Source organism: Ochotona princeps, chromosome 17 (assembly GCF_030435755.1).
Source record: "Ochotona princeps isolate mOchPri1 chromosome 17, mOchPri1.hap1, whole genome shotgun sequence".
Lineage (NCBI taxonomy): Eukaryota > Metazoa > Chordata > Mammalia > Lagomorpha > Ochotonidae > Ochotona > Ochotona princeps.
Window position 1 is genome coordinate 21,883,253 of NC_080848.1, and position 21,006 is coordinate 21,904,258.

Sequence of the window (21,006 nt, forward strand, 5' to 3'; positions counted from 1 at the left end):
GGGTCCAGCCCCCACTCTTCATTCTAGCTTCCTGCTAACGTACATTCTAGGAGGAAGCAGATCATGTCCTGCCCACCCATGTGGAAGACCTAAATTGAGTTCTGGATCCTGGCTTCAGCCTGGACCAGCCTAGCTTTTGTGAGTACTTAGGAAGTAAACCAGCAGACAGGAAATCTCTGTGTGTGTCTGTATGTCTTTTTTTTTTTTTTTTAAAAAGCTTCTAAAACGATTGATTTATCCAAAAGTCACAGTTATAGAGACAAAGAGAGACACAGAGACAAGAGATATTTTCCATCAGCTGGTTCACTCCCCAGAGAGCTGCAATGGCCCATGACTGAGGCCAGGCCAAAACAGGTAGTCAGGAGCCCAAGCACCTGGGCCATCTTCTGCTGCTTTTCCCAGCCCATGAGCAGGGAGCTGGATTGGAAGTAGAGCAGCTGGGACACAAATGGGGAACCATATGGGATGCTGGCACTGCAGGCAGCCGCTCTACCTTCTGCATCACAATGTTGATGCCAAAAATAAAAACCAAAATAAAGCACTCAGTGTCTTCATTCAGCAGTTTCTAGATCAGCATTTTTCTGGTGTTTCCCCTCCCCAGTTATGTAAGCCAAGAAACCCTTTTCTATAGAAGTTTGAGTTTGTTTCTTTCACAAGAATCTAAAAGCACTGTAACATAGTCATCTGCTTTCCTTCCAAGGCCATATAATGAAACATTTCTGGGCCTGGCGCGATAGCCTAGCAGTTATAGTCTTTACCTTGAACACGTCCAGGATCCCAGATGGGCACTGGTTCTAATCCTGGCAGCCCCGCCTCCCATCCAGCTCCCTGCTTGTGGTCTAGGAAAGCAGTCGAGGACAGCTCAAAGCCTTGGGACCCTGCACCCATATGGGAAACCTGGAAGAAGCTCCTAGTTCCTGGCTCCTGGCTTCAGACTGGCTCAGCTCCAGCCATTGTGGCCGCTTGGGGAGTGAACCATCGGGCGGAAGCTCTTCATCTCTGACTCTTCTCCTCTCTGTATATCTGACTTTGCAGTAAAAATAAATAAATCTTAAAAAAAAAAGAGAGAAACATTTCTGCGTATTTGAAGTTTGAAATTTACCACCTCTAATATAGGTCCAGAGACTACTTTGAAACTATATATCTATGAACCATATTCTTAAAAATTACGTCCCTGCACACCCCAAATTTATCAGTTTTTTTTTCTCTCTGGGAGCTCAGAGCCCCCTTAAGTGTAGAGACCCCACAACCCCCAGGGGTAGCACTTTTGCCCTAAACTTTCCTATGAAATTATTCCATGTTTTAAGGCTTCTGGGCAAATTCAAATATCTACCACTAATTTTTCAAAATGAATCTAAAGATGATTGCCTGTAGGAACAATAAAGGTTACAGTAAATAGAAGAGGCAAGCTGACAAATAAATCATTTAAGAAGGATCTACTACTTACTGTGTGCCAGGCAAAGGGAACATAAGCTGGGTGCCCACTTACCCATGCCTTCCAAGTCTCTACTGGCTACCAGCAAAGGCAGCAGATGATGTAAGATTACATTAAACAGAAAAGCAGCAACTATGATGTCTGAGTACGTTGTTTCAACATTTTGCTTGAGAATATATGACTTAGAATTAATAAGAAAATGTTGATTATTTTTTGGTTTGCTCCCTTGGCTAGCTTAAATGCTGTATCTGGGTAAGCAACCAGAAATGCTTATTTTAGGCTCCTTTTGCTTTAATGATACAATGCTGTTTTAGAGAACGTCCAGCAGATGCTGACCAAAGGTAACACCTGAAATACTGCAGTACTGAACTCCTAGCATCACGTTGCCTGTTCAGAACACCTGTCTGACAGAGCAATATCAGAGCGGATCCACGCCCACCCACATCTCTGCTTTGCTGCTTGGTGACCCAGCTTGGCTACAAGACAGCATGAGAACAGCATAACTGCTTAGCAATCATCACTATATATATATTACAAGCACAGCATCTATGCTTACCTACAGGATTCCAGCCTCAGAGTTTCTCACATTATATTGTGACTAGTGAGGTCTTACATGTGTACTGCTTTCAGTTTTAAAGAGATGGCTGTCAAGGTTATTTATCTCCAGAAACTTCTCTCTGCAGTCTCCCTTCAGGGTAGAGGACTGACAAGAATGAAAATCTTCCAAAGCAAATACAAGCTCTCAGGCTATTCCTTCCAGCAAGTTAAACAGATGAACTCAGGCCACAAAGCAAACTGCATCTCACAAGGATGTGCCTGTTCTCTCCTCTGATGCTCTAATTATGAACTGGCACTTCTTGGCATGATGAACTTCCTGAAGAATATTATGAAAATACACATCCTTTCCCCAGAAGGATAGCTACATAAACACAAGCTACACATTTCAGTGCATGTTTAATTTATAAGAGAAATTAAGAATGGTTTCTCCCCAGTAGTAAAAATTATAAATTTTTAAAAATACTTTAAACACTATTTTCTGCCCTTGGAAAAAAAAATCTCAATTTTAAATGTGTATTTGGGGGCTGGCATTGTGGTGTAATGTGTTAAGCTGCTATTTACGAAAATGATATCCTACGTGAGCGCAGGTTTGTATTCCAGATGTTCTGCTTTCAATCTAGCACTCTGTTAATGACCTAGAAAGAGTAAAAGATGGCCAAGGAGGCTGGGTCCCTATACCCATGAGGAGACCCAGAAGAAGCTCCAGGCTCCCGGTTTCAGCCTGGCCTAACCCTGACCACTGCAACCATTTGAAAAAATGAGCCAACAGATGGAAGATCTCTTTTTCTCTCCTCTCCTCCTATCCTTATCCCTGTCTCTTCTTCTATATAACACAGTCTTTCAAATAAATAACCAATCTTTTTGAAAAACTGTGCATTATATAGTGGTTTAGAATTGCACCCTCATTTGCAATACTAATTACTAATATACAACAAAAATTAATGCTCCTCAATTATGATAGCACATAATTATAGATCACACAGTGCACCAAAAGCCTACTAACAGATTTCTTAACAGCCTTCCAAGAGAAAGTCACAAACAGCTAAAATACTATACGTTTTTCTCCAAAAATAGGTCAGTCTTGAGCCACTATTTTAGGAAATCTCCCTGATAAAAGGCAATCGTGAAACTAGAAGTTGCCAAAGGCTAGAGTAGTTTATAAAAGAAAACACTGCCAAGTACAGGTGGGTTAGGCATCTATGGGCTACACATCCACGGAAATAACTGGAAATAAAGAAAGCAAATAAAAAACATGTGTCTGTCCCTAACACATATATGCTTTTCCCCTTTGTCATTATTCCCTAGACAGTACAACAACTGTTTACATCGCTGTGACCTTGTATCAGGTACCGTAAGTAACCCAGAGATGATTTTAAGAGTGAAGGAGGATGTGCACAGGTTATGCAAAAACTCAAAGAACTTGAGCACTCACAGTACATAGGTGGTTGGGAGCCTTCAAATTTTCAGGAATCATGTCATGTGCTGAGACTAATGAGATAACATTTCAATTTCTAAATATGAAGCTTTTAAAAGATTTATTATCTAAAAGAGATACAGGGAGACAGAGAAACAGATCTTCCAAACACTTGTTCACTCCCCATATGGCTGAATAGGCAGGACCAAAGCCAGGAGCCAGGAACTCCAATCAAGTCTCCCACACATGTGGCAAGGACACAGAACTCTGACCTCATCCCTCTGTTTTCAGAAGCACATTAGCAGAGTGATGACTTGCAAGAAGAGCAGCTGGGACATAAGCCAGGGGTCAGATGTGAGTTACCAGTGTCACAAGTGGTGGCTTAATGCCCTGTGCCATAACATCGATCTTTGAATACAAAACTTTTTAAATCATGGAGTTCTAGTTTGAAGACAATGCAACTACACTATAACCATGCATGTGACATAAGAAATAGCACAAGATACCAGAAAGTGTGTATTAGTGGCTCTAATTTAATAAGAAAGACTCCCTGAAGACTTTTAAACTGATACCTGAGAGTGTGGCACGCTAGCCTAGCTATCCATCAGGATCCCGTATGGGCACCGATTTGTGTCCTGGTTGTTCCACTTCCTATCCAGCTCCCTGCTTGTGGCCTGGGAAAGCAGTAAGAGGAAGGCTCAAAGCCTTGGGACCCTGCACCCATGTGAGAGATCTGGAAGAAACTCCTGGCTTTGGATCACCTCAACTCCGACCACTGCGGCCACTGGGGAGTGAACCCTTGGATGGAAGATCTCTCAGTCTTTCCTTCTCTCTGTACATCTGCTTTCCCAATAAAAATATTTAAACTGATACCTGAAATACAAATAAAAGTTCACAAAGAGAGGCTCAACAAACCAAACGAAGCCTTGAATAGCTAAGATGAGTTTGGATAACATACTACATCTGAGAGAAAGAGAAAGACAGAGAGAGAGAAACGTAGACAGACAGACAAAGAAAGGCCTGAGATAAAGCTAGGAAACAGACATGGTCCACAGCAGGCAAAGTCCTCAGATTTTGGGAGCATACTGAGAATACTCAAAGTCAGTCACACTTTAGAAATAAACTGTTGTTTATGAGGCCAGTATCCCATGTTCAAGCGCAGGTTCAGTCCTGGCTGCTCTGCTCCCAATCCAGCTCCCTGACAATGTGCCTGAGAAAGCAGCAGATGGCTCACATGCTTGAGTGCCTGCCACCCACATACAAGATTCACTTGAGGTTCTAGTTCCCAGTTTGGGCCCCAGCTAGTGCAGCCATTTGGGAAATGAACCAGTGGTTGGAAGATCTTTTTCTCTCTTGCCTCCCTCTTTCTCTGTCTTTCAAATAAAGTACTGAGACCCCTGGCATCCACTCTGGAGACCAGAAAGGAATTCCTAAACTTGGCTTGGTACAGTTCTGGGTGTTGTGGCCACTTGTGGAGTGAACTTCTCCAGTTTGTGTCCTGGCTGCTCCTGTTCCAATCCAGCTCCCTGCACATGTGCCTGGAAAAGCAGCCAAGGATGACCCAAGTGCTTATGGCCTTGTACCCATGTGGGAGACTAGATCAGCTCAGCTCTGGCCACTGCAGCCACTTGGGGGAGTAAACCAATGGATGGAAGATCTTTCTCTCTGTCTCTCCATGTCTCTGTAAATCTGCCTTTCCAATAAAAATAAATTTTTAAAAAAAAAAGCCGAACAACAATTGTAAGTGATGTGATGTGCTATAACATCTTTTGAGGCCGACACTTGGCAAACATCAGAACATTCATGATGTAGTATGAGCAATTTAAAAAAAAAGCATAATATTAAGAAAAAAAAAGGTGTAGTTTTTCAAGTTAGAAGACCATTTTCCCCATGGAAATGCCAGCCACCCCCCAGCAGAGGGAAGGCTGTTGGCTCCCTGGAGCATACCGGTGACTCTCTGCGAGTCTGCTCTCACACACAAGCATGCACCCGCCCCTTCCCTATCGTAGGCTGGCAACACTGCTGTCATTTCAGACAGAACTCTCCTGGGAGCAACTAGACTCAGCTTTAAAAAAAAAAAAAATCAGTGGACAATACAGACTTATGTCAGGACCTAAAAAGAACAAGCTCTGTGGCAAAGCAAAATGCTTTTAAGTCCAGATGGCTTATAGGGACTGTTTTGCCCTACTGTTCTGGAGAAAAACAAACGAACACTTTGAAAGCGAGAACCTCTGAAGATCACACATACACAAAGGCGCGCGCACACACACACACCCTAGACTGCTGCTCTTTGGAGTAAAGATGCAGGAAACCAAAGCAGGGGGAAGCACTGTAAGTAGTTACCTTGACTACAGTAGTTATCAAAAAAAGTAGTTGTCTCATCTCTTGGTTTCAGTCTACAATTTAGCCACCAAATCTGGACTGGCCAAATCAGCCCTGGCACCTGCAAAGGGCTCTATGAAGGCTCTCAGCAAGGTAGAAAAGAAGGACGGCAGGAAGTGCAGCTGTGCCACAGGAGAGCTATTTGGTGTTTTTGTACAAGGCGCACACACAGGTGCACCACAACACCAGCGTCTCATCCAAGGCCACAAGGGCATCATGAACTCCTCTGTCAATGACCATTTCAACCACATCACTGACCAAACATCCGGCCTGGTATTGGACACCAACTGTTCCACCATCCTATCCAGGGTGACCCACACAGTCAGGAGCCTGCTGCTACCTGGGGAGCTTGCACAGCATGCCACATCCGAAGGAACCAAGGTCCTTATCAAGTATACCAGCACCAAATAAAATTGTTAAAACTCCTGTTTGGGGAAAATCTGTCGGGGGGTGGGAGTTTGGGGGGAATCCCAGTCTCTATGAAACTGTACCATAAAACTCAAAAATTCAAAATAAAATTTCACAACAACAACAAAAAGATTTATTTTATTTTTATTGGAAAGGCAGATTTTACAGAAACGAGATACAGAGAGAAAGATCTGTCTGCAGATTCACTCCCTAAGTGGCCACTACAGCCCGAGCTGAGTTGATCGGAAACCAGGAGCCAGGAGTTTCTTCCTGGTCTCCCACACCGACTCAGCGTTCTAAGGCTTAGGGCTGTCCTCCACTGCTTTCTCAGGCCACAAGCAGGGAGCTGATGGGAAGTAGAGTAACCGGGCCATGAACCAGTGTCCATGGCATTGCAGTGCATGCAAGATAAGGACTTTAGCCACTAGGCTATGGTCCCAGGCTCCTATTGCTCCATTTTCAATCCAACTCTTTACTAACAGCATGGGAAAGCAGAAAATGATGGCCCAAATGATTCGACTGCTGTTACCCACAGAGACCTAAAAGCAGCTTCTGGTTCCTGATACCGGCCTGGCTCAGCCTGAGCCACTGTGGCCATCCGGAGAATGAACCAACAGATTCAGGATCTTTCTCTCTCCCTTCCTCTACCCCTTCTCTCTGTGAAACTCTGACTTTCAAAGAAATCAGTCATTGAGGGGAAAAAGATGAGGAAATAGAGACATAAATAGCAAAAATTACCACACTAAAGCCACAGTTTAAATCTAGGCTTGCCTGATTGGAAAGACAGAGTTCTCACCTACTCTCCAAAGTCACGAGCTGCCCAAAACCCAGAAAAATAACTCACTGGAGTTTTAATCATACCAAGCATCATCATCATTTCTGTGTATTTAAAGGAACTTCAAGGTATAACATTGTAAGTGAGGAGGGAAATAAGAAAAATAGCTATTATACATTAAGAGACACTTAAAAAGGTAGGGCCAGCACTGCGGCTCAACTGGCTAAACCTCTGTCTTCCAGTGCTGGTATCCCTTACAGGCACCTTACGGTTTGTGTCCCAGCTACTCCATTTCTCACCCAGCTCCCTACTGTGACCCACAGCCCTGGGAGTGGATCCTAACACTTGGAGGCAGAGGATTATCCGCTTGAGCCATCGTGCCATTTTCAAAATTTCAAGTTGCTTTCTTTTTTTTGTTTTTTTAGATTTATTTTATTTTTATTGGAAAGTCAGATATACAGAGAGGAGGAAAAACAGAAAGATCTTTTGTCCACTGATTCACTCCCCAAGGGGCTACAATGGCTGGAGCTGAACCAATCCAAAGCCCGGAGCCAGGAGCCTCTTATAGGTCTCCCACGCGGATGCAGGATCCCAAGGCTTTGGGCCATCCTCGACTGCTCTTTCAGGCCACAAGCAGGAAGCAGGATGGGAAGCAGGGCTGCCGGGATTAGAACCGGTGCCCATATGGGATCCTGGCGCATTTAAGGTGAGGACTTTAGCTGCTAGACTCTCACACCAGGCCCAATTTGAAGTTTCTTAAAACAACACAGGCCTCTATCAAGTCAAGGTCCTGTGTGCCATTATCAGAGTGTCTAGGTTCTAGCGCCAGGCCAGTTCACATAGGAGGGTTTTGTGAAAGGGCAAAGCAGTCTGTCTTCCATCTATATGAGCTCCTCTCACACACTCCCATCACTGTAATACTATCTGCTACACCACAGCCCAGTCAATGTTGGTAGCATACCTTTGAACCTCCAGAATTATGCATTAAATAGACTACTTTGCTTTATAAATTGCCTGGCTTGGGATATTTCATCGTAGTTACCTAAAACAGGCTAATATAAAGTCTCAATATTGGCCTATGTGGAAACTGTTGATAAAGTGAGAGTGATGATGGGCATATATGGAAGCTTGCTATACTCTTGTACTTTATTCTTTGGATATTTCTATAATAACAAATTATAAAAGAAAAACTAGGGATAACTATTAGTAACATTTTAGTTAATATCAAAACATTTATAAGTTTCCTATTATTAAAAAGCAAATAAACAGATTGGTGGTTAAGGTGCAGCACATTAAGCCTCCTGTTATGCTGACACCAACATCCTACACAGGCACTGGTTTGAGCCCCAGCCTGTCCGCTTTTTTATTAAAGATTTATTTATTTTTACTGGAAAGTCAGATATACAGAGAAGAAGAGAGACAGAGAGAAAGATCTTCCGTCCGAGGATTCACTCCCCAAGTGACCGCAATGGCTGGTGCTGTGCCGATCTGAAACCAGGAGCCAGGAACTTCCTCCAGGTCTCCCATGTGGGTGCAGGGTCCCAAAGCTTTGGCCTGTCCTCGAGTGCTTTCCCAGGTCACAAGCAGGGAGCTGGATGGGAAGTGGAGCTGTCGGGATTAGAACTGGTGCCCATATGGGATCCTGGTGTGTTCAAGGTGAGGACTTTAGCCCCTAGGCCACCACGCCGGGCCCAGCCTGCCCACTTTCAATTCAGCTCCCCATTTATGCACCTGGGAAAGCAGTGGAGGATGACACAAATGCTTGTCCGCTGCACCCACGTGTCAGACTCAGAATTCCAAGTTCCTGGCTTCCACCATAGTCCCAGCACTTATGACCATTTGGTGAGTGAACCAGTGGATGCAAAAATCTCTCTTCCTCTCTCTTCCTACCTCCGTCTCTCTCTGTAACCCTGCCTTTAAATACTCACGTACACCATTAAAATAAGAAAAACAAATAAATGTGCAAAAGGGGATATATATAAAAAGACATTCACTGAAAACCTATTTGTAATGATTCAAAACCAGAAGATAATTTCAATACCCAACAGTAGACAGTAGATAAACCAATTATGACAACTCCATACTATGAAAACAACGTAACAGTGGATCTGTGTGCAGGTGAATGTGGGGTTAAAGATGCAGGCAAGCCTAACATCATTGGTAATGATAGCTAGATCATTACTAGATAGATGCAATCCCTAGCTCCAACCAAGAGCTGCCCGGTGGCCCTCCTTGCTTGCCCATACAGGGGACAGGGTTTGTTGATTACACAAATCCAACCAGAGATATTTCTAAGGTAGGGACAGTAGGCACAGAGTGGTAACTCCAGCAGTTACATGGCAGTCTACTTGCTGAGCAGCACTACTGGCAGGACCTTCCAGCTTTTGCACTTGCCCAGCTTCACAGAACAGACAGAAAGCACGAGGCTTCCTCACTGCCCTGCCAGCCACCTGCAAGGGAACTGTTGTGCACAGCAGGAATGCAACATCTCTAAGATCCCGGGGTGCTGAGGCCCAGGTTCCCAACACACAGTAAACTGCAGCCAGGCCTGCAAAGCTTCTAGCCTTCCTCCTACAGTGCCTCACTTCTAAAACAAGAAGGGATAATTAAAAGTTATCAACATCACACAGAGACCAAAACTACCAGGGGAAAAAACTGGGGCTCTGGGGAAACAGACAAAGCAAAGAACAAATGAAAACTATAACTAATATATTCAGAGACCAAAAAGAAGGCACTGCTCCCACAAAGTCACAATGCTATTTTTTTAAAATGGAAGGACAGCAAGAACAGGAAGAGCTCTCAGAGACTAATAACGAAGAAAATGGAACCACTTTTCCCATCTTTCTTGTACGAACTACCCCAGGGTAGCCAAACTGCTGATGAGGGGTTCTTCTTTATAGGAAAGCTTAGCTATTAAATGCTGAAGGATTCACTGGATTAGAATAGCATAATTTCCCAACTTACAATGAAATAGCAGGGACTAACTAGTCACCATTCAGATTTTCCCAATAGTCTCGTAAATGTTGTTACAATCAAAATTAAAACGGGACCAGCATAGTGGCACAGCAAGCCAATTCTCTGCCTTGTAGCACTGGCATCCCACATGGGCACCAGTTCATAGCCTGGATGCTCTATGTTCAGTCCAGCTCTCTGTTTATGACCAGGGAAAGCAGTGTAGGATGGTCTAGGTTCTCTACTTCCAGTCCAGCTCTCTCTTTACAACCAGGGAAAGCAGTGTTGGGTGGTCCAGGTTCTTGGGACTCTGAACCCACAAGGGAGCTCTAAAAGAAGCTCCTGGCTCCTGGCTTCAGATCAGCTCAACTCTGGCCCCTACCTCCACTTGGGCAGTGAAGTAGTGGATGGAAGATCTTTCTACTTCTTCTCACTGAAAAAAAAAATCTGCCTTTCAAATAAAAATTAATTTTTAAAAGATTCAAACAAGTCCACACATTACAGGTGAATGATCTACCTATTAATTCTCTTAAAACTAGATTCCCCAGACATTTTTTATCCAGTTGTGATAGTCCTATAATAAAATCACTGGAGAGCATAATTTCGATCTATTCATGTACTTCCACAGACAGGCTGCTATCAGTTACAAGTGAATGGAACTACCATACCCAAGAACACACAAAAGGAGAAGAGAAACTCCTGGGCTTTCGACAGGCTCTTCTGTAAGCTGCCAGCCACACCCACACCAGGAAGCTTACAGAGTCAGTCAAGCCAGGCTTGTCGAGTTTGGTTTTACAGCTTGGGGCTTTTATAAGTATATGATCAGTAGGTTACATTTCTAACTTTATTCACAGATCTTCATGCTTGACCTTCTGGTTTTATTTTAACAATTAACTGTTGCAAAAAAAAATTCTATTATTTTAAAAACTAGAAATGTTATCTCGAAATTAAAAATTATATGATCATTGAAACAAATTTTAAAAATATTTACATGGGCACTGGCATGCTGACGTAGTATGCTAATCTTCCACGTGTGTGGGTGCCGGTTCAAGTCCTGGCTGTTCCATTTCCAGGTCAACTCTCTGTTAATGGCCTGAGGAAAGAAAAGCAGGATAGCCCAAGTGCTTGGGCCCTGCACACATGTAGGAATCTCAGAAGAAGCCCTTGGCTCCCAGCTTCAGACCAGCACAGCTCTGGCTGCCACAGCCATTTATGGAGTACAGCAGCAAATGGAATCTCTCTCCCTACCCACCCCTTTGTAACTCTTTCAACTTAAAAAAAGACAAACAAAAAAAACCCTTTAATTTAAAAAAAATTATGTTAACAGCCTACAGTTCAAAATAGGGGCAGGCATCTTGTATAACAGCTAAGGTGCTGCTTGAGATGATAGCTTCCTCTATTAAAGTTCCTAGTTTTACTTCCAGCTTCTTCATGTTTTTCTTTTTGTAAGACTTACTTATTTTTATTGGGAAGGCACAGTTACAGAGGAGAGACAGAGAGAAAGATTCTTCATCCATTCACTGGTTCACTCCCCAAATGCCCACAATGGCCAGAGTTGAGTCGATCCAGAACCAGGAGCCAGGAGCCTCTTTTGGATCTCCTACATGGGTGCAGGGGCCCAAGACCTCCGGCCACCTTCTGCTGTTTTCCCAGGTCATCATCAGAGAACTGTACAGGAAGTGGAGCAGCTAGAACACAACCCAGCACCTACATGGAATGTTGGCGTGCCTAAACTGGAGGATTCATTTGTTGAGCCACTGCCTTTTAAATAAAAATTAATTTTAAATGTCTCTTTTTGTTTTCATTCTTGTTTGCCTTTCTCATTTTTTCCTCCCTTTTGTTTTATTCTTGTTTTCTGTTCTATAATATTGCAGGCAAAGGGCTTCCTCCTTCTTCAACTCCCACCATCCCTTGATTCTCCCCTGTGTTCTATCTAGTGTAGTCTTGACTCCAACTTTGTGCTCTTTATGTAGCTAATGACACTGTTGGTACAAATGGTAAAAAGTTTAATATTTTGTTGTCTAAGTATATTTAGAATTTTCAATGGGGGCCTGCTTTTATTCGTTGGTAGAGATGCATTTTGTCAATTTTTTACATCCTTTGTGAAATCACAAGTGTAGGCTTGTTTACCTTTATATTTTGTTTTGTATTTTCGAAGGAGGTTGTCCTGTATTAGAGCTAACATGATATTGGTCCCTTTGGGATTGGCTTATTTCACATTTATTTATTCAATAAATCTTTTAAAAAGTCTGTCTCTTGGGCCCGGCGTGATGGCCTAGCGGGTAAAGTCCTTGCCCTGAACACGCTGGGATCCTATATGGGCGCCGGTTCTAATCCCAGCTGCTCCACTTCCCATCCAGCTCCCTGCTTGTGGCCTGGGAAAGCAGTCAAGGATGGTCCAAAGCCTTGGGACCCTGAGCCCATGTGGGAGACCTAGAGGCGCTTCCTGGCTCCTGGCTTCAGATCAGCACAGCACCGGGCCATTGTGGTCACTTGGGGAGTGATCCATAGGACGGAAGATCTTCCTCTCTGTCTCTCCTCCTCTATGTACATCTGACTTCCCAATAAAAATAAATAAATCTTTAAAAATAAATAAAAGGTTTTTTTTAAAGGAAAAAATCTCTTTGTTCTTTCTCTACCTTTACAAATAAATTATGTCTTAAATTTTTTTGATTTCCCGTACAGATGAAGATTAAACGCCAAAACTTACTGTTTAAAATATTTTGTTTTTTTAAGATTTGTTTATTTTATAGATTTATTTACTTTTATTGGAAAAGCAGATTTACAGAGAGAAGGGGAGAGACAAGGACAAAGATATTCCACCCACTGTCTCACTTTTCAAATGGACACAACTAGAGGAGCTGAGTTGATCTGAAACCAGGAGTCAGGAGCCTCTTCTGGGTCTCCCATGTGGCTGCAGGATCCCAAGGCTTTGGGTGATGTTTTACTGTTTACCCAGGCCATAAGCAAAGAGCTGGGAGGGAAGTGGAGCAGCCTGGACACAAGCCGGCGCCCATATGGATCCTGGGCATGCAAGGCAAGGACTTTAGCCACCAGGCCACTGTGCCAGGCCCTAGACATTTCTAATTAGGACTCATCAGTATACTACACTAACAAAATGGTTGGTAAAGCAACATTTATTCCTAAAAAAAAAAAAAATACTCATTTAAAAAATCATTTATTTGAGTCAAGAAAAGATACAGAAATGCCCACAAGTGCCCACGACACAGACTGGATCAGACTAAAGCCCTAAGTTGGACATGCAATCCATGTCTCCCATGCAGGTGATAGAACCCAATTCCTGGATCTATCACTGTTCCCTTCACATTAGCAGGAGGCTGGAGTCCTGAGCTAGTGTTCAGTGTTGAAGCAGGTGTTTTAATCGCTAGGCTAAATGCCCACTGCAGATGTTAAGTTTTTAAAAAGATAAATATGAAAATAGTCTGCCTAAACTTGTTTGACACAATTTGAGAAATATCTGACAGAAATTGCTTATATGTGACTTTAGTGGTTTTTGTTTTTTAAAAAAAATTCAGGATTTAAGTATGTATGTACATGTGTATTATGCAAGGCAAAGCAAGAAAGAAAAGAGACAGAAAGATCTTCCACCCACTGGCTCACTTCCCAAAGGCCAGCAGCTGGGCTAAGCCAAAGCCAGGAACTTAGAACTCTGAGTCTTACACAGGGTGCCAGGGGTTCAAATACTTGGACCATCCTCTACTGCTTGGCAAGCCTTACTAGTCAGGGGCAAGCATGTTATTTGAGATGCAGGTTTGTAGTTCACAGCACAGGGCCCGAAAAGAAATGAGCATTAAAAAAAAAAAAAAAAGAAGGAAAGATCAACCAGTTCAACCCTTGCAAATGCAGAATTCCTTCAATATTTTGATAGTAATTTCAGTGATCTTTATATTTCAGTTTTTTAAATATACAAATATTTATTTTTTAAATACACAAATATTTGTAAATCAACACTGTATATAGAATAAAGGGTAAAGTTTCTAAAATAAAAATTCTCAAGAGAAGTCATGAGTTTTCTGTATACACACAAAAATCAAATTACTTACTGAAGAACTTTTTGGAAGTTTTAGCATAACTTGGCACCAACAGTAAGGACAATAATTCAATTCATAAAAAGAACTTTAAATTGTTTGGCTCAAAAATTCGACCTTTGGCAAATTCATCCATCCAACCAACACACTTGATATGTACCTACTGCCTCCCCGTTGTCTCTTGGGGGAATGGCAGCAGTTAGTGGGATATACCACTGCAAGTGCTCTGAGGATATAGGACAGGCACAATTCATACTCGGGTATTCATTCATAAAAGACATTCCAGAACTGAACCTTGAAAGATCAAAGGAAGTAGTCATGCAATAAAAGACGAACAAAGTGCCAATCAAAGAGACAGTTTTTATGAAGGCCTGGAGAAAAGATCTCTGCAAAACAAACACAAAATGTTCCAAGATGGCTCAAAAAAAAAAAAAGTGATGAAATTAACAAGGTAAGCAGCAGCCAGATCTCAAGGCCTTGTTATCTTCAGAGCTTCAGTCATATCAAAAAGTTTGACACAGCCAATCAGCGCTATTCATTTAGAAAATTACCTGATCAGGGTCCAGCATGGTGGCTCAATTGGCTAACCCTCCCCTTTCAAGTGCCAGGATCCCATATGGCACTGGCAGCTCCAATTCTCATCCAGCTCCCTGCTTGTGACCTGGGAAAGCAGTGGAGAATGACCTAAAGCTTTGGGATCCTGAGCCTGCATGGAGACAGGAAGAAGCTCCTGGCTCCTGGCTTCAGATCAGTTCAGCTCTGGTTATTGGGGCCATTAGGGCAGTGAACCAGAAGATGAAAAATCTCTTTTTTCCTCTGTCCCCACCCATCCCTCTATTTATCTTTCCCTCCCTTTCTTAACTCTTTCAAGTGAAATAAATCTTGGGAGAAAAAAAAAGTAAGGCAAATAGAGGTGAGAGAGGGAAGAGAATTAAGGATGATGACAAGTTTCTGGCCAGATGGTACGCAGATGATAGTCTCCTTCACAAGAACAGGAAACAAAGAAGCAGCCGGCCTGAGAGCTGAACTCAGCTTGACATTCATTTTGGGAGATATTTATTTCCAAAAATGATAATATGGATCCAAAACTCCAGGGATAAATCTGGCCTTAAAGTTCAAGATGCGGGCCCGGCGTGGTAGCCTAGTGGGTAAAGTCCTATCCTTGAATGCGCTGGGATCCCATATGGGCACCGGTTCTAATCCTGGCAGCTCCACTTCCCATCCAGCTCCCTGCCTGTGGCCTGGGAAAGCAGTCGAGGATGGCCCAAAACTTTGGGACCGTGCATCCGCATGGGAGACCCGGAAGAAGCTCCTGGCTCCTGGGTACGGATTGGCTCAGCTCCAGCCGTTTGGTCACTTGGGGAGTGAATCATCAGATGAAAGATCTTCCTCTCTGTCTCTCCTAATGTCTGTATATCCACCTTTCCAATAAATACAATAAATAACTTTTGCAAAAAATTTTTGTGATTGACTCATATTACTGAGCATAATGGTCTCCAGTTGGGGGGAGACCACCTAGTTGTAAATAGTATAATTTTATTCTTCTTAATAGCTGAATAATATTCCATAGAGTAGATGTACCACAGTTTCTTTAACCACTCTTCTTTGGATGCATATCTGGATTGTTTTCATGTCTTTGCTATTGTAGATTGTGCACCTGCAAATATAGGATTACAGATCCCCTTCTCACAGATTTCATTTCTATTGGATATATTTCTAGGAGCGGGATTGCCAGGTCATATGGCACATCTATTTGCAACTCTCCAAGCACTCTCCACACTGATTTCCCCAGTGGTTGTACTAGCCTAAACTCCCAGCAGCAGTGAAGGCTATCGTACACACAGAGATGAACGTGCATCCTCCAGCACTCCAGTGAGTAGACCCCACTCCACACATCCACTCACTGATTAGATACCACTGCAGCTATGCAATGGTATTTAGGATGTGAACCAGTGCATGGAAGACTTATCTCTCTCCTTCTCTCGGTAAATCTTTTAAAAAAAAATTATTTATATTGGAAAGGCAAACTGGATTTACAAAAGATCTTCCATCTTCTGGTTCACTCTCCATGTGGCCACAATGGCAGAACTGATCCAAAGGAGCCAGATGTAAGATCTCTCTCTATAACTCTGCCTTTCAAATAAATAAATCTGTAAAATAAAAAGGAAAAAGAAAGGAAGAAAAAAAAATCAAATGTCAATGTCTCTTTTTTTTTTTTAAAGATTTATTCATTTTATTACAGCCAGATATACACAGAGGAGGAGAGACAGAGAGGAAGATCTTCCATCCGATGATTCACTCCCCAAGTGAGCCGCAACGGGCCGATGTGCGCCGATCCGAAGCCGGGAACAGGAACCTCTTCCGGGTCTCCCACGCGGATGCAGTGTCCCAATTCATTGGGCCGTCCTCAACTGCTTTCCCAGGCCACAAGTAGGGAGCTGCAATGTCCCTTTTCTTGCTGACTGATACTTTCAAAGAAAATTATTTCATTGAGTCTTCCTACAAAACAGTTTTATTGTTGCCCAAATTCTTATTTGGAGAAAAATTATTATAATTTGAAATTTTGAATAGCATCTCTCACCTCTTCATTTACTGGACCTATTTTTTTCAAGGAAAAAATAACATCAGAAAATCATAAAATCTTGCTCCCAGCAAAGATATTCTTCATACACACTTCTATCACGACAGGAAGGGAGGAGAGGCAAAGCAGTATGTCCAATCTCTCCCTATCCAGAGATGCTAAATAAACTCAGTGTGCAAGGAAGCATAAGACACAGGGCCCAGAGACACTCAGAGGCAAGCCTGTTTAAAAAAAAAAAAAGTGTTTTGGGCCCGGCGGCGTGGCCTAGCAGCTAAAGTCCTCGCCTTGAACGTGCTGGGATCCCATATGGGCGCCGGTTCTAATCCCGGCAGCTCCACTTCCCATCCACCTTCCTGCTTGTGGCCTGGGAAAGCAGTTGAGGACGGCCCAAAGCTTTGGGACCCTGCACCCGCATGGGAGACCTGGAAGAGGTTCCTGGTTCCTGGCATGGGATCAGCGTGCACCGGCCCATTGCGCCTCACTTGGGGAATGAATCACTGGATTGAAGAGCTTCCTCTCTGTCTTTCCTCCTCTCTGTATATCCGGCTTTCCAATAGTAGTAAATCTTTAAAAAAAAAAAAAAGTGTTTCACCTAGATATTACTTTTCAGAGTAGTCTCATAATGCCTATTTTTTAAAAATCAGAACCTGCACCAACACATTTTTTTAAAAAAACATATTAACATTTTACAAACCCCAGGAATAACACCTCTTTTCACATCATTTTCTATTCAGATTTTTAAGTTTAGTAAGTCACTGATTTAAAAAGAGCTTATTCAACAGACTCACAGGGTTTATTCTGGATGGGACTGGAAGGTCTCACTGAAAAAGTGAAATTTAAGCTGAGCAAGAAGTGAGGGGCCAGCCAGGAACGGCTCTAAAGGACAGCACGGGCAGTGGTCAAACAGGACTGGATTAAGGAGAAGGTGTGTGGCAGGCAGGGAATCCAAAGGAGCCATTAGATTATCAATTTCTGGGGCCAGCGGTGTGGCCTAACAGCTAAAGTGCCAGATCCGACATGGATGCCGGTTCTAATCCCAGCTGCTCCACTTCCCATCCAGCTCCCTGCTTGTGGCCTGGGAAAGCAGTCAAGGATGGTCCAAAGCCTTGGGACCCTGAGCCCATGTGGGAGACCTAGAGGCGCTTCCTGGCTCCTGGCTTCAGATTAGCACAACACCGGGCCATTGTGGTCACTTGGGGAGTGATCCATAGGACGGAAGATCTTCCTCACTGTCTCTCCTCCTCTATGTACATCTGACTTCCCAATAAAAATAAGTAAATCTTTAAAAAAAAATTATCGATTTCTTAATTAGCATTTGAAGCTAGTCCTAATCAGCACTTCTTTAGTTGTTTTTTTTAAAAGAGTCACTAAAACAGCAGTCTAACTTCCACAAATATAAACAAACAAATAAATTAAATAAAAGACCAGCAAGGAACAAATGTATTCAGATTAAGTCCTATCATAAGAATAAAGAGTAAACTTGTGACTCCTTGTTGAAATTCCTACAAGAGATAACAAACATTACATCTAAACAGTCTCACCATTTACCTGTCCTGGAACATTTCTACATCTTCTACAGTTCTAGAGTCACACCCTCCGGTGATGGACAGACTCCACACTACCCAATTCCTTTTGCTGTCAACACCCCCCACCAGCATTTTTGTTATAATAGCAGACTCCACATTAAAAGCACAAACAAAACACTCACAAAAAATTAAAACACAGTACTCATTCTGCATACTGGCCTTGAGACTGACTCTCTATGTACCAGGCAAAACTTGATTTACGATCTGACAAGCAGACGCACTGAGGCGGTTTGGTGTTTGTGGTCTGGGAGCTGGCTCATCTAACATTTCATCCATGCTCTCCCTTCTCAGGTCATGGCTCTCTGCCCAAAGGTTTCATTATAGAGAATTTACAGATGTGCCTGAAAAGGTCTAACCTACAATGAAACTTCTTAGACATATTACTTCATCTATTTGCTTGCAAAGTTAATATAAAACTCAGGACCTTGCAGCTGGTTTTACTTTCTGATTCTGCAATCTGTGGTGGATGGCTTTTCCATGGTACCTGTGACCCCGGCCTTTTGCACATGTTTATAGGCACTGACACCAGTTAAGGGCTGAAGGAAACATTTCTCCTGCCAGAGGTGACAGGCCATGCTGGGCCTGCTCCTCACCCCTGGGTGCACGTGTCTGACCCTCCAGCCTCTTCCAGGTAGAGTCACGAACTGACATGGGCTTGCACCACCATGAGCGAGTCCTTGACACCTGCTCTAAGAATGATGCTACTACAACAGTGGCTGTTCTGATCCCAACTTCTACTTTAAAGCCCTTCCTTCCCTATTTGCTGGGAAATCCTGTTGAAATAAAGTCAATTTCATTTGGCAATTTAAATGGCATTCTTCTGAGACAACTGTATAACAAAACCAGAACCACACATCAGGTTTTTAAAGAAAACTGAAAAAGAACCAGTTAACCAGTGCACAGGTAAACCTAAAGTGACAAAACTGGGGTCACTTCGAGTGTCACGGACTGAGCCAGTGAATAAATGTCACCCTAAAAACTTCTCGAGCACTTCTGAACAGGAAGGCGTCCTTCCTTCTCCAGCTGCCTTCAGTCATCACGTAAACGCTTTGAGCTGGATACGCCACACGCTCCAGAAACCGACAGGACACTTGTGCCTTTGCTAAGTTCCACAGTTACAGACCCTTTTCTCAGGATGTCAAGGATCTGTCAGTTGCACTCCAGAGCTGGGGGTGAGGGCGCCCAGGTCACTGCTCCCGCGGGAGCGCTAACAGCCGGGCAAGTACACCTACAAGCTGCAGTGCAAAAACGAAAACTCGGAGACAGGACAGACACCTCCTCAACCCCGCTCCGCCCCCTAACCTCCGCCTCTTCACAAATTGAGGGTTTCGGAAGGAACTGTCCAAGGTTACCACCTGATAGGGACGAATACTCGGGTGCGAGACTCCCACAAAACAAAACCAGGTCCTCTAATGAGCAATGCTGCACAGCATCTACGTGTTGATCCAGTGTGAACCGCACAAGGCACATGCAACGTGCAGCACGAAGAAAACGCCAAGAAAAAAAAATGACCGAAAGAGGGAGATCTCCAACTTCCCAAAGCATCAGCAATCCCTCCCACCACCACCCCCAACCTTGCCCCGGAAAGGTACTGGAGCCAGTGCCAAGTTACGCGGCCAAGACAGAAGTGTCCCCCCTCCTCCCCAACATTAAAAGTTTGAGCCCACGTCTGACTGTCCCACCGCGGTTAGAAACTTCCCTGAACACCTCCAACAGAGCAAGCGGAGCCCCTCGGATCTCCGCCCTCGGCCACCCCCAGGTGTCCTCCGGGCCGGACCTGGCACGCTCTCCCTCGCCCGGACACTCCGCACTGGCCCGCCTTGGCTTCCAGCGTCGGCCGGGGTGTCCGGCTCCCTCGAGGCCGCCGGGATCGCTGCCCGCGGACGCCGGGGCCGGGGCGGGGGGGGGGGGGGTGCCTCGGCCATCAGACCCGCCCTCCCGAAGGCCCAGCGGCGCGCGCCCTGCCCGCCGTCCCTCACCTCCTCGGCGTGCTTGCGCAGCGCCTTCTCCCGCTCGTACTGGGTGATGAGCTGCTCGTTGTCGTCCCGCAGCAGCTCCAGCTCCACCTGGTGCTCCTGGTCCTGAGCGAACACCGAGTCCAGGTTCTCCAGCACGGCCACCACCAGCGGCATCAGCTCCTTGACCACCTCCTCGTCGTAGCGCCCGATGAGCCGCTCGAACTCGCGGTAGATGGAGCCGGCCAGGCCGGACACCCGCTCCGACATCACGGCCCCGGAGCCGCCGGGCTCCTCCTGGTACACCACACCGTCCTCCAGCTCCATGGTGCCGGGTGGGCAGCCCGGGGCGTCGCCGGCTGCACAGCGGCACGGGCCCGCACGGGACGGACCCGGCTGGGGCTGGGGCTGGGCCCGGCGGGGTGGGGGCCGCAGCCCGGGCCGCAGCACGGGAGGGGTGGGGTGGGCGCTCTCACCCCAACCGCCGCTGCACCAACTGCCGGGGCGGCCGGGCCGCGCGCGCAACACGTCACCCGGGGGCGGGGCCGGCGCCGCGTCGGTCCGGGGGGCGGGGCCCCGCGGGAGGCCAGGCGCGGCCGGGGGCGGAGCTGCGGTCGTCTAGCGCCGGCGGAGGGAGGCGGTGGCGTCAACACTGAGCGCCGCGCGACGGGCGCGACGCCAGTGGGAAAGGCTGCGGATCCGTGGCTTATGGGGTGGGGTGGGGAGAAGTGTCAGCCCAAGGCCGGAGTGGTGGGGCGATCCCAAAGGACAGGGAGGGGTTCCGGCAGCGTGATTAGCCCTGTAGGACGAGCGTGGACCGAGGTTATGGCTCTTCAAAGCTCACAAAGCGCTTTCTCACCGGATCCTCACCACAGGCGTGGCGCGGTCGATAGTTGGCCCGCGTTTCACGG

At 45.0% G+C, this 21,006-nt stretch overlaps 1 protein-coding gene across 2 annotated transcripts in view; it reads right to left on the reverse strand.

Moving 5' to 3' along the window:
- The window catches only part of SPAG9 (sperm associated antigen 9), a 124,076-nt gene extending 103,488 nt beyond the window's left edge, over positions 1 to 20,588 (reverse strand). The window contains exon 1 of one of the 2 annotated variants that reach the window (XM_058676475.1): positions 20,120 to 20,588. In XM_058676475.1, the coding sequence (XP_058532458.1) occupies positions 20,120 to 20,422 (303 nt within the window). In that variant the 5' untranslated portion in view covers positions 20,423 to 20,588. The remainder of the gene's footprint in view (positions 1 to 20,119) is intronic. The other variant, XM_058676476.1, reaches the window with a different exon arrangement.
- Between the last annotated feature and the right edge of the window lie 418 nt (positions 20,589 to 21,006).